At 40.4% G+C, this 12,467-nt stretch overlaps 1 protein-coding gene across 31 annotated transcripts in view; it reads left to right on the top strand.

Annotated features, from left to right (window-relative positions):
* Positions 1-12,467, top strand: part of KIAA1217 (sickle tail protein homolog) — a 277,578-nt gene that overhangs the window by 235,997 nt on the left and 29,114 nt on the right. For 22 of the 31 annotated variants that reach the window (XR_003074153.3, XM_046938245.1, XM_004939233.5 and 19 more), the window contains 3 exons: positions 292-396; positions 825-877; positions 7,752-7,912. Coding sequence is in view for 30 of the 31 variants with exons in the window: in XM_046938245.1 (XP_046794201.1) it covers positions 292-396; positions 825-877; positions 7,752-7,912 (319 nt within the window). In the remaining variant the exon portion in view is untranslated. The remainder of the gene's footprint in view (positions 1-291; positions 397-824; positions 878-7,751; positions 7,913-12,467) is intronic. The other 9 variants (XM_015282038.4, XM_015282040.4, XM_040695777.2 and 6 more) reach the window with 1 other exon arrangement.

Genomic DNA, 12,467 nt, shown 5'->3' with positions numbered 1-12,467 from the left:
CATTGATTATTTTAGGTGCCTTTTTTGTGCAATCACTAGAAGTTTATTATCTGGGTTGCTGTTTTATTTTTTTTAACTCTGCAGATGTCTCTTTTATTGTCTGTTAACATGCAAAAGCTGTCCAACCCAAGATGTGGTAAGCTGCTGTACCGAGGTATATGCAAACTGATAGCCATGAGCCTTTGCACAACTCTGTAGTGTCTTTCGATTCCTATGGTAATCATTCACCTAGAAAAACAAGTCTGAAAGCAAATATATCTGGCTTTAACAAACGGTTCTCTTGTCTTTCAGAGAGAGGATACAAGCCATGGAGAAACAGATTGCCAGTTTAACTGGTCTTGTTCAGTCTGCGCTTTTAAAAGGGCCAAATACAAGTAATAGCAAAGATGCTTCTAGGTAAAAAAAGAATTCATTAAATCTGTTTCTCTCTAATGATTTCAGTAATCAATCAACAAAAGTAGTACTTGAATGTAATAGTAAGAAAACGCTGAATCTTTTAAAGTATCTTTGCCATCCCCATGAGAATGCTAGGCAGAGAGGAAGAATATGCCAAAGAATAAATAGAGATTACTGCATTACTCTTCTTTGTGTTAAAAAAAAGAATGAATGTAGGTACATCTCTGTGCTTTCTACTGTTTATGTACCATTCCTTGCTTAACTTGTCTTAAAACTGATTGAAAAGAAAAAAACAACAGTTCACAAGCTACTGGTGATTTAGATTAAAAATGCATATGCAAAACAAGGCCATTTAATTGACTGATGAAAAGCCTCACCAGTTTTATTATTAGTAAGTTAAATTTATGATTTTTCTTTTTATTGCTCAGTGAGAAGATGATGTTGAAAATTGTGTCCAACAAAAGCAGCGCAGATGCTACAGGTAAGATAATTCATTTTTAATTTACAAATTATTCTAGTATATGAATAGCCCTGACTTTACTAGCATCCCAGCTTATAGAAATGTCAACTTTACTCACATCCTGTTAGCTACACTGACAGATGCAAGGTTTAAGTTTAGGATATGGAAGTCAATCGCGTCTTTGTTCAGAGATGAATTTCTACAGTTTGAGGTGGAATGAATGTCACAACTGCAGTGAATGGTTTAAAAAAGATACGGGGTTTCTGCATATGGCGATTTTTCTAGTGATTAATCTCATCTATAATATACATTTGTCACTAACTCCAGATGTATCTAAATCAGTGTAGAAGGCTGAGCTTTTAATTCCTATTTTTGACACCTGAACTTTTCTCTAAGGTTATCTTACCAGTAGGATTCTATGGGCGTGATGTCACTAAGGAATTCAGCAGGGAGCTAGATAGTACTTTCCCTAATGGAGCCATATTGATCTGTTACTAATTATTAGCGTGCTCCCAAATTGTTCTGAGCAAGCGTCGATTATGGTGAAGCCTACAAGATCTAGTCTTAATTTAGCTTCCCACTCGGGAGCTGCTAAGTGTTTAAACGGTAGAGTTAATGCTGTTGTGAAAGAAGATTTCCATGTGACTGGAGCTCTTTGTGTTTGGGCTGTTGCCCTAGATGTCTGCAGGGTGGGTGGGTGTGTTTATATGACTCCTCTTCACCCTTTGTCATGCACTGAATGCAAATAAAGGCAGTTCCCTGCTTCCTGCTAAGGCTGTTCCCACAGGGTGGTCTGTGCTCCAGCAGGTAGTAAGCCACACACATTTACTAGCAAATCTGTTACGCTCTTAACTAGCCTTTCTGCTGGAGCTGTTAATTCAAGTTCAGGATTCCTGTTTATCTGGAATTGCAGTATGTCTTCCTAACCAACAGAAGTCAAACCAGACCTGGAAACTATCAAGCAAATGTAAGAGAGTGCAAGGTAATGTCCTGGTGCTGGAGCTTTGCTCCCAAGCCATTCTCTGGTCTGGTTCCAACTCTTCCCTTCCTGCTGGCCCCTGGCTGGGGAGAGCAATACTTGTGGCTGTGAAGAAATAAGCTGAAATTTATCATTTTGAGGCAATTTATTGAAAACTCCTTCAGTTTCTAAAACAGCTGAAAAACGCTCTTAGGCTTTTCTCTACTTCCTTGTCATTAATCACTGCAAATTCATAGTATTTCCTACTTGCATAGGCCACATATCATGCAAATAACCTATACGACAATCAGAATATGCAGATCCATTGCACTGGGCTGGAAGTCCCGATCTAAGTGAGCACTGCCTTTATTAGGAGTTTAGACCAGATGGCCTCCAAAGGTTCTCTTTCAACCTTTCTCCTTTTCATGTGTGCTTATGTGAATGAATTACTCTGAAAGAAATGGGAAATTAAATGATATTCGTTGGAAAGACTACTCCACAGAAAGCAAGGGTGGAGATTCTTTGGCCTGTAGATTATACCCAGTCCAACGGAATAGCATGGGAATAGCATGGTTCATCTGACCAGCAGCCAGTTTATGCTGTCATTCTCAAAGAGTCTTCACTCCTTTGTTGTGTAACTGGAAGCGTGTGCCTGAAATGACAAAATTACATATAATAAATAGATGTCCTTGCATGGGAAGCAGGAGTGACCAGTTTAATTTACTGTCAAAACACGAGATCAGCGTCTGTCAGGTGCTGACTGAAACAATGACTCTACCATACGGCCATGCCTGTACCCATCATCTAAGTAAGGGTTCTACCATTTCACAACCAGGCAGTTGAATCTAGGTGATCTTTATTGTCCCTTCCAACCCAAGACATTATATAGTTCTGTGATTTCAGTTGTGTAATAGATACCATTCTGATCACTTGGGAAGATAGAGGAGAAAGGCCAGTGGGTCTAGGCACGTAGCCATGCAAGGATCTGTATCAGCACCACAGAATATCATTGTAACTCCAGCATCTGCATCCTAAACCCTGCCCTTCCACTATGACACATCCACAGAAAAATCAGAAAATTAAACTGTGGCATGTAAGGGGAAACAAGGTGTGTTGCAGACCAAATATGCTACTGCTTAGGCATTGTCAGCCCTCTCAGCTAATACTGAGGACTGCTATCCTAAATAATAAAATATTCTGCATTTGTACCTGCTTTCAAAATTACATATAAGAAGAGACAGTAAGTCAGACACAGGCAACCTGTCAAGATATCCAGAATGTTTCTCCTACAAGTAAGTATGCTTGGGTTTAAAAGAACCTGAAGCATACGTTCACAGGCTCCTTTTTTGTTCTCCAATTCACTCCAATCCTTATTAGCCATTAGACAGTTGACTCTAACAATTCCAGTTGACAGCTGCATACTGAGATACCAGTTTTAGCAATTTCAAAGGCTCTTTGCTAGAAAAAGCGGTATAAAATGTTGATTGAGCAGTCCTTTCTAGAGCAGTGGTAAGCAGAAATGTGAATTGCTTCCCGTCCTGAACAATAAAACATCTGTGCAGGATAAAATTGGTTCATCAATGTTGAACCAACATTGTATTTTATAGTACGTGTTCCAGTGATGGGAGACACGCATGCAAAAATAGAGAACTAGCTCAATTTGGGAAGGGAAAGAAACCAAAATTTCTAAATCTTAGATATTTCTATGTATCTAGATGGTGAATGCTACATTTGGTATTTCATATAAATTAAATTGTTGTTCTTGCTTTTCCAGTCTTTAGCCAGATACTTTGCCCTCAAATATTAGAGCCTGAACAAATTTTCCCTATTTTCCACTAGGATAAATGAGCCTGTAATAAAGACTGTTTGCTTTTCTTACGTTCTATTTCTTTAGGCTCAATTTTTTCACAAGAGGTGAGTTCAAAGAGCAGTAGACTTTCACATTCTAGCTGTGTCTCTCCTACTCATGCTTGGATAAATCTCATGACTGAATCCTTACAGCTCTCATGACCGAATCCTTACAGCCTTCTTCAGTTCTTCAAAAGTGAATGACATCAAGGCATTCTTCATTTAGGAACAGCTCAATAGCATGTGACTCAAAATAACAAACCTTACTAGAAAGATCATAAGATTACTTACTAACAAATATTCTAGGAAATGCTCACCTACTCTCTTTTCTGCCATATTTTGTTCACTAAGTAGTAAGAAAGATAGATTAAATGCTGGATTAACTGTTTAAATTTAGATCAGTTATATCTTGGATTGCAAAACAAAAAGGAACAAAACCAGTTGTTCTTTGCCATTTGCTGCCTTGTTGGAAGAACAGGAAGGAGATTTCAGTATTTCCTGAAGGGGGTCCAGAAGCCTTTCTTTCTCAGCTAGCACTGCCAGTACAAATCAAGGAGGTGGAACAGAGAGAAGTATTACCCTTGCAGAGCTATATTTGATTCCTCACTCTTTGTGACCTGTGCTTGCCAGAGAATTTTTTCTCTTTTGCACATATCTATTTGCATTTTTCATACACACAACCCTTCTTGTAATGATCTGTGAATTTAAAAAATCGTCCATATCTGGTTGCTTATCTCACATTCGAAGGTAGATCATGCCAGTTCTTGAACGCAGTCAGCATCTGCAGGTGTACTGTAATCCTGAATTCATACTGAATCAGCAAGATAAAGAGGTACACAGATATCTGTAGAACATTTTGTTCTTTTGAGGACGTTTTGGTGTCTGACCATAACATCTTGCTAATGATAGAGTTGCAACCTTAATGTTGCATTTGTTTGTTTAGTGGATTCTAACCAGATGATCAGGGGACTGAGTAACTATAACGTCTCCCTGAACGATGTTCTAGCACGTTGTGGCTCTTTAGTAAAGACATGAGTAATTTGGGAAGAAACAGTTCTTGGTGTCTTCTGATGGCCTTTTTTCTAACCTCCTCTTACCATTTTCAAAAGAAAAAGAAATTCTAGAAAACGGAACAAGAGCAGTATCAGCATGATGGCAAAGGTCGGATGTTGGGGATTGGCAGCTCTGTTCCTTGCCTTCTTTAGCCTGGGCAGGTAACACACCTTTCTCTTTCCTGCACCACAGTTCCATAGTGCTTTCAGAATGGAGATAACTCACAGCTTAGCTCATTAGCCTTTGTAAAAGAAGTTAACATGTATGTTTCGTCCAGACTATTACGGAATTTGGGAGGATTTTTTTTTGCTTTCAGCCTCCCTTACCTAGCTCCAACATGGGTTTATTTAAAGAGCTGTGCAAGCCAATGCTGTTTCTTTCCCTTCAGCCCATCTGGCTGTACATCTAATCACAAAGCTACAGCCTGGGCCTACTTCCAAAAGAGAACTATGCTCCCTAGACAAAGCAGTCCCTCATTCAGCTGTCCTTTTATTCCTTTTTGATGAAAATATGAATCTCGGAGAAAACAACTGCTGATCCTTACTGTGTTCCCATGCCCTCTGGTTGTGTGGATATTTTTTGCATTTCACCTCTTCAGGAGTCCCTTATCATGCTTTGTGGGCTCTGAGCACAGCCTGCAGCAGGGCCATGGTGGTAATTGAGGTGCCTCACGGTAAGAAGAGGTGTCTGGGGTGGCAAGGAGGAGGGATGGTTTGTAGGGAGTGGGATACATTTATTGTTTACAGAAGCAGATCACAGTCCATCTATACTAAAAGGAAAGCAGGCACCCCATGCTGTGAAAATATGTGAATTGACTGGGTTCCAACACGTGGGGAGAGACTGGAGGGGACTGATTCATGCCTTGGCTGCATGACCACAGGGTTGGGGGCTGAGGTTTTGGAGCTTTTTCTTGAGGCAAAGAATAGCAGAAAGGTAGATGTGCTTTCAAAAATAGTTCAGATTTGTGGCTAGGGATCAGAACTCTTGGAGGCTTATCCACGTTTTTCAGACTCTCTGGTGATTTCTGTCTGTAGGGTTTATGAACTAAATAGCCTTTTCTTTAAAAAGTGCAAAAACAGTGCATGTGGGAGGAAGATACACACTTAAGTGCAGGAAAAAATGCAGTGTACGTGTAGACAGATAAGCATTGGCATATATTAGATTGAAGCATTGAGTGGGCAGAGTGGCAGTGAACAAGCACTGCTTATTTCTTAAGGGTTGCTTTCGGTTAAGCAGCTCTTTGAAAGTCAAGAGAGCACTGAATCATAAGGGAGTATGGCAAAATGTGGAGCAACTTATTCAGCACTGAGATGAAGAGTGCCATGGTTGAAGCTCTGAGCAGATCTTGGCTGGAGCACATTTAGGTAGAGTGTAGCATTACACGGGCCAGCACTGCACGAGAACAGCTTTTTGTTTGAGCACATCTTTGGAAACCTATGGCATGGCACCCCGTATACAGCACAGGTGCAGCCGGAAGGGCCTGTCCTTTTTCTGACAGGATTTGCAAATGTAAGTAAAGCGAGAAACATGATTCTTCAGAAACCTTCTAAAATAAGATCAGCCTGGCTTAAATTCCCTCCTTCAGAAATGCCACCCCTCAGATAAGTTTTGAGGTATCCACATGTTGGCAAAGTAATAACAATATGTTGTTATGCTGAGCAGTACCCACCTGAGCACAGGTAGAGATTTTGTTTGTTGACTACTAGAGATGAGTGGGTGGAGGTGAGGCCTACCACTCTTGGTTCCATGCTCATTCCAGGCAGAAAAATGTGTAATGCCCTTCTGCGCACTGAAAAGTTGCCTCTGACAGGCAAAGAAAAGCTCACAACACTACTTTTGTCTCGATGTCACTGAACGTGGTAGAATGTGTGTTTGTGGGAATAAATTAGGACCAAAGTCCCTGTCCACACTCATTGATGATTTATTTTCAGTTTTATCGGATTTTTGATTTTAATCATAGAGAAGGAAAGAGGTGCAAGGTGGATGATGACATGGCACAGAAGTTTGGGGAGCTGCAGCCATGCGAGCTTGAGAGACAAGGTGACACTGTGATCAGTGGCTGTGCAGTGCTGCATAGTGTTGGGCACAGAAGAATGGAGTGAGTCCTACTATTAGTCTATTTTGCCTCTTGGCAGTGGGGAGGAGAAGGGGCACATGAGAAAGACAGTTTGAAGAATATGGGGTGTTTAAGTGTAAATTGCCAAAAGGCAGTTGTAATACGACTTCTAGCTGATGAGCTGGGATTTGACTGTAGCCTGTAAATAAAGCTTCTTCCCAGGTATTTGCGACTTAAAAGAAAAAGCTTGGTATTGATGCTGTGTAGAGGAACAGTGTTACTTAATGAGGAAAGTCTTGTGATAACTTGGCTTGCTTGTTTTATGCTGTATTCCCTTGTAAATGCAGTGCTGAATAAATGACTGTCTGAAGGGGAGTAGTTGGCTGCAACATGACTGGAGAGCAGTTCTCTGCCACACCATTATTTCATTTCTTTTCTCTTGGTTTTATACCTTTGCTGTTGGAGACAGTTGATAGAAATAATGCAATCATACTTTAAGCAGCAGAGCACAAGTCTCTATAGAAACCTTTTCCCCACACTTGGCAGTTTGAATCTCTTTCCAGTGATAATTAATCACAGTCCAGGAGTCCTGTGAATTTGCATCAACTTGCTCCAAGAAGGCTCCGGAGAAGACAGTCCCAAAGCTACTTGCAGTACCAATTGAATTTGTTGCTGTTCAGTATAATCTGCATTTATAGCTAATTTTCCTATCTCAACTATATGTGGTAGGAAGCAGTTTTGTTGTAATGCAGTGCTCTGATTTGACTGAGGTTCCAGCATGGATAGATTCAGATACTATATATCTGAATATTACTCAGAATTTTACTGAATGGTGAGATGCCAGTCCCCTCATTCACAGCTGTGATTTTCTTCTCTTGTCCCTCTATGTGAAATGCATGTGGATTCAGTGTGGAGAGAAAGAACCATGTTTGCACTTCCTCTGCTGGTGAGCTCAACCTGTGGCTGCTGCTTACTTGCAGGTGCTGCTAACTTATCTGGGGGGAAGAACACGTTGGCAACAATGGAGTCAGCTGTCATCCATCACCCTGCTGGAACCCCATCGATGCAAGTCAGCCTGCATGGTATGAAACGCAATGTGTCAGATCTACGACTGCAGCTGCATCATATGAAGCAGCTACAGGTATGATTAGGGAACTCAGTACACACCTTTCTTTTTCTTTCTTACTCTCTCTCCTTTAGTACGTGTGTGATTTGAAGTAGAAGAATTACACAGAAAAGCAGAGTCCCAAGTAGCACAGACAAAAGCATTACTGCGCCAGTATATGCCACTTGAATGGTCCTGGAGGTATAAGAAGTACCTCAGGGTAACTGCTGCTGCTCAGATGTAGTGAAATAACTTGATTTCTAGCTTTGTTGAATGACTCTAGACATTAAAGTGACAATTATGTTATAATAATATCAAGTCTGTGATTACAATTTGGACTCTGCTATGCTACGTGCTGTATAAACATGTTGGAAGAGCCACGTTCTTGATCCATACTGTTTATAGTTGAGACAGCTTTTAAGTTTCTGAATAAACAACTTTGATGTAAGGAAACGCAAATGTAGCAGAGGATCAGTAGGTATGCATTAAGCCAGAGTTTGAGTCCTGTATTTACAGAATGCAGAAGAATAGCCAACTCAGGCAGCTAGGAAAAAGGGACTTTTCAAAAAAGGAAAAAAAGGAAAAATTTCAAAAGTTACTGCAAAGGTTGTTGTGCCATACATAAACTCACGTTTTTGACAGTATCTTCCAATGCTACCAATGTAAATATGCGCTGCTCATCTCAGACACTGTGAAAACAAGCGTATGCAGCTGTACCTTCACTTAATTGAAGAAACTGAATCTTAATTGAAGACACAGAAACTGAAAAGCATTGTGTATTGTCTCAGAAGATGTAAGAAGAGCTAAAGCAATTTCTTGTAAGACGAAGTGTACAGTGGGGAAAACTTCAATACTCTGCCAGTCCTCCTTGTCTGGAAAATGACATCACATGTTTGGTATTGTAGGGCTGCAGCTACTGCTGTTAGTACTGGGGAGGTTTTGAATATAGGAACAGTGCTGTGTCCATCTCCTTTGATTTGCTGATTAATTTTAGAGTAGAATAATAATAGTATGATTCAGAATTCAGAGCACATTTTGCTTCCAATTTTTTAACTAAAAGAAATTGAATTATGAACCAGCCATGGGGCAAGGGAGCATAAAGGTGGAGGAAACATCAGAGTAAAGAAAACGTAACTGAGATGGAAGGTCCTGTGGCAAGTTCCTATGTTCAGGTTGCAGGTGATGAAGAGATGTTAGAAGGTGTTTGAAGCAAGCAGTAGAGTCAAGTGGGTAACCTCTGCCTGTTATATAGCTCCAATAATTTTACTTTTTCAGTAAAGCTGACTTCCTTGGAATCTCTACCCTGGCACATTATATGTAAGTGGGCATTCTTGCTTGTTTGTGCTTCTGACCACTGCAACTCCTCTGCCCTTCCATAACTCAGTTTGCCAAATGGCCACTAGCTGCACTTGCTATGTGGCCTTGCAAAATAGGATGGAGACTGCAAGTGCTGCACTGGTTGCAGTGAAAGTACTATTCTCATAGGGCCTACCTGCCAAGGAGGTGGCATTTCCCCATCTGCAGCTTGTCTCCATGGCCCTGCCCAGGGCAGTATCCTTGCTTATGTACCTTCCTTTTGTTAGGGTACGTTGGAGTAAAGAAACTTGTACCATCTGAGCAAACGATCACTGCCAATGAAGTCTAGAGAAGGGAGAAAAAGGACGTATCCGAAGTGGGCTCATTAAATCTGGCTGACTTCCCTTCTTTCAAAAATGATAGCAAATATGGGTGCCTTATGCCAAAAGTATGTGGGCAAATCTGTGATAGTTGGATGGAAGAGCTTGTAGCTTAAGGGCAGCTGGCATATCTTACATAGAAATGACATTCATGAGAGTGAGATTGTTTTCATGATGTTCCTGAGAGGGTGGAAGTATTTCATAGAAGAGTTCACAGCTTGTGGGGCAGCAAGTGGAACAGTGAGTTTTAAACTAAAGAGTATTGAAACATCACACGTTGATGGAAAAACAGTTGTGCTCCATTTTTTTGTAAAATAATTCTGCGTAAAATGGAAAAAGTATTTTTTTGTTTTTCAAAGTTATGTGCATATTATCTTTGGCAGTACTTCGTATTTGTTTGGTTTGACTGTTTCTTCTGGGTTGTCAGTCAGTTTGTTCCTGTTTGTGTGAAATTTTCATCCAGTGACAGTCTAAAGGAAACACTTCCAAAGAACTGGAAAAGATGATTGCAAAGGCACAAAAGTTGGCAGGATAGCTAAGAAGCAAGAACAGGACATAAAACTATATTTAATACTGTCTCTGGTTCAGTTTTGAATTGATGATATCATTGTAAATTTTTATTCGTGTGCTTTATATAGAATCAGAGGGGCACATGATGGAAAGGACCCATCCATTCACAGAGGCTTTGTCTGTTATAGCAAAATCCTCTTTTAAAAACATTTTCAGCAGGAATTAATCCAGATGAATGGATTCACACAGTGGTTAAGTGTGTGTGTGTTAGCAGATGCAACTAAAAGGTTTGATTCCTTCATCCTACGGTTGGGTTTTAACCAGAAATTCTTGAAACGATGAAATTTGCATACGGCAGTTGTAAGAGGTTAGATACCTTCTTGCTAGTCCACTAGTATCTTCTTTAAGCGCTCTGATTTTCATAGATACTCAAGGAAGCCTAGTTTCATGATGATTTTGTGGATGCCCCATCCCTGGAGGCATTCAAGGCCAGGCTGGATGTGGCTCTGGGCAGCCTGGTCTGGTGGTTGGCGACCCTGCACATAGCAGGGGGGTTGAAACTCGATGATCATTGTGGTCCTTTTCAACCCAGGCCACTCTATGATGCTGTGATTCTACGATGTGGTGTTTTCCTCATTGCCTGTGTTCTGTATGTATTTGTTGTTGTAAAGACTGTAGCATGTGATGAGTACAGTGGGGTAGCTCATTCTGCACTCGTAGGTGATGACAGCCTTTAGTGGCAGATTTGAAGCAAGCCTTTAGAGTACGTGTTCATGGTATATTATCATTAGCTTGTCTGTACTTGAAAATTTATGTCTGTTCCTACCTTTCTTTAATTGAAGACATTTTAAAGGGAAGCAGTTAGATCTGATTAAGGTTCAGCATTAGAAATGTGCATGCGTGCTTGCTTTTCCCTCAGTAAGTGTAACACTTGCAGGGAAATGAGTGCTGCCAAAAGGATAGAAAATGTAATAATAATGCTGTCATAAATGGTACATGATACTCAAATAGTCTCACAAGTGTAACTTTGAATTAGAAATTCAATTATGTTTTGAACTGCATTATAGAATTGGTGAGACTAGATTTAATCTATGCATGGTAACAAACTTTAGGAATTAGATAATAAGATTCTGCTGAGATCCTGAGCTGGAGGAAGTCAGTCCCTGTTTGTGGATGTGCACTGTGTGTCTGGGAGGTGGGTGGCCCGGAAGCCTCTCCCATCAGGGCCTTGCATGCTCCTACTGGAGAGGGCATGCCTGTTGGGTAATGAGAAGCAGGGCTATGAATTGATAGCTTGTTTTCCAGTTAACTGTCTCATGAATAATAATTGGTTTGGAGTGAACTAGGCTGGTTATCAGGTTATTTTCAATCCTGGGGTACTTGTGAGGAAACTAGGGGTCTAGTTCAGTTCCAAACTGTGCAGGGAAATATAGAGGTTGGTCACTCTACCCTGCTTAAACCCCTGGTTACTGGTTTCCCTTGATTCCCTCTTTTCTCCAACTGCACCTATCCGTAGCTGCCTCTTCCCATCTTCTGTCCCTGTTCTCCAAGCATAAAGAAACCTAGGTTTGTCAGAAATAGGTAGGTGTTGTATGAATTTTCATGGGAATAGCTAAAACATCTCTTTGACACGAAGATGAGTCATTTCCCAAACTGCAGGAGCTCCCTCCGAACACTGAGGTTAAGGAGTCCTGAACATACTTGCTTTTTGAAATATTGATGAGTTATATTTTTATTCCCTAATCTTGTTATCAGAAATGGATGAACTTTTATAAAATGAATGAAACTTTCTAATGCTACTCAAGAACTACATAAATTGAAGTGACAAATGCCTTGGCTGTATATGTCGCTATAATAAATATGCAACCTCATAATAAACACGTTAAATAAGCATGTTTACTATTGCACACGCACCCACACAAGCGGCACACAAACCCCATTTTGGTATGCTGGGAGTCACACAGCTGAGGAACATAGAGGTCTGAAATTCTGGACACCTGTGGCTCAAGTTTGACTCCGAGCCTTCTTCTTGACTCCAGATAAGTTATTTCACATTTCCATGTCAGATTTCCCCACTTTTTAATGAGCTGTGAATAAACAGTATGGATGAAGTGTTACATGCTCCTTCCCTCATTTATTAATTTATTTGTGTTTTGTTCTTGCAAATATGACACAGTGAAAGAAATGTTTGCCTCAGATAGCTGTCCCGATCTCACTGTAAGAGGTTTTAATATATCAAATCCAAACACTAATCTTGAGGCAGGGAAAAAATGTACATGGGCTGTCTTCAAAAGAATCCTGTCTAGTACAAAGCAACTGACAATGTTTATAAATCTGTGCTGTTTCAAATGTTTTCCAGCTTCATTTTTTCCCCTTACTGCTTACACTTATCTTAGGCTGAGTTT

The sequence above is a fragment of the Gallus gallus genome, chromosome 2 (genome assembly GCF_016699485.2).
Source record: "Gallus gallus isolate bGalGal1 chromosome 2, bGalGal1.mat.broiler.GRCg7b, whole genome shotgun sequence".
NCBI classification, from domain to species: domain Eukaryota; kingdom Metazoa; phylum Chordata; class Aves; order Galliformes; family Phasianidae; genus Gallus; species Gallus gallus.
This window is presented reverse-complemented; position numbering and strand designations above follow the sequence as displayed.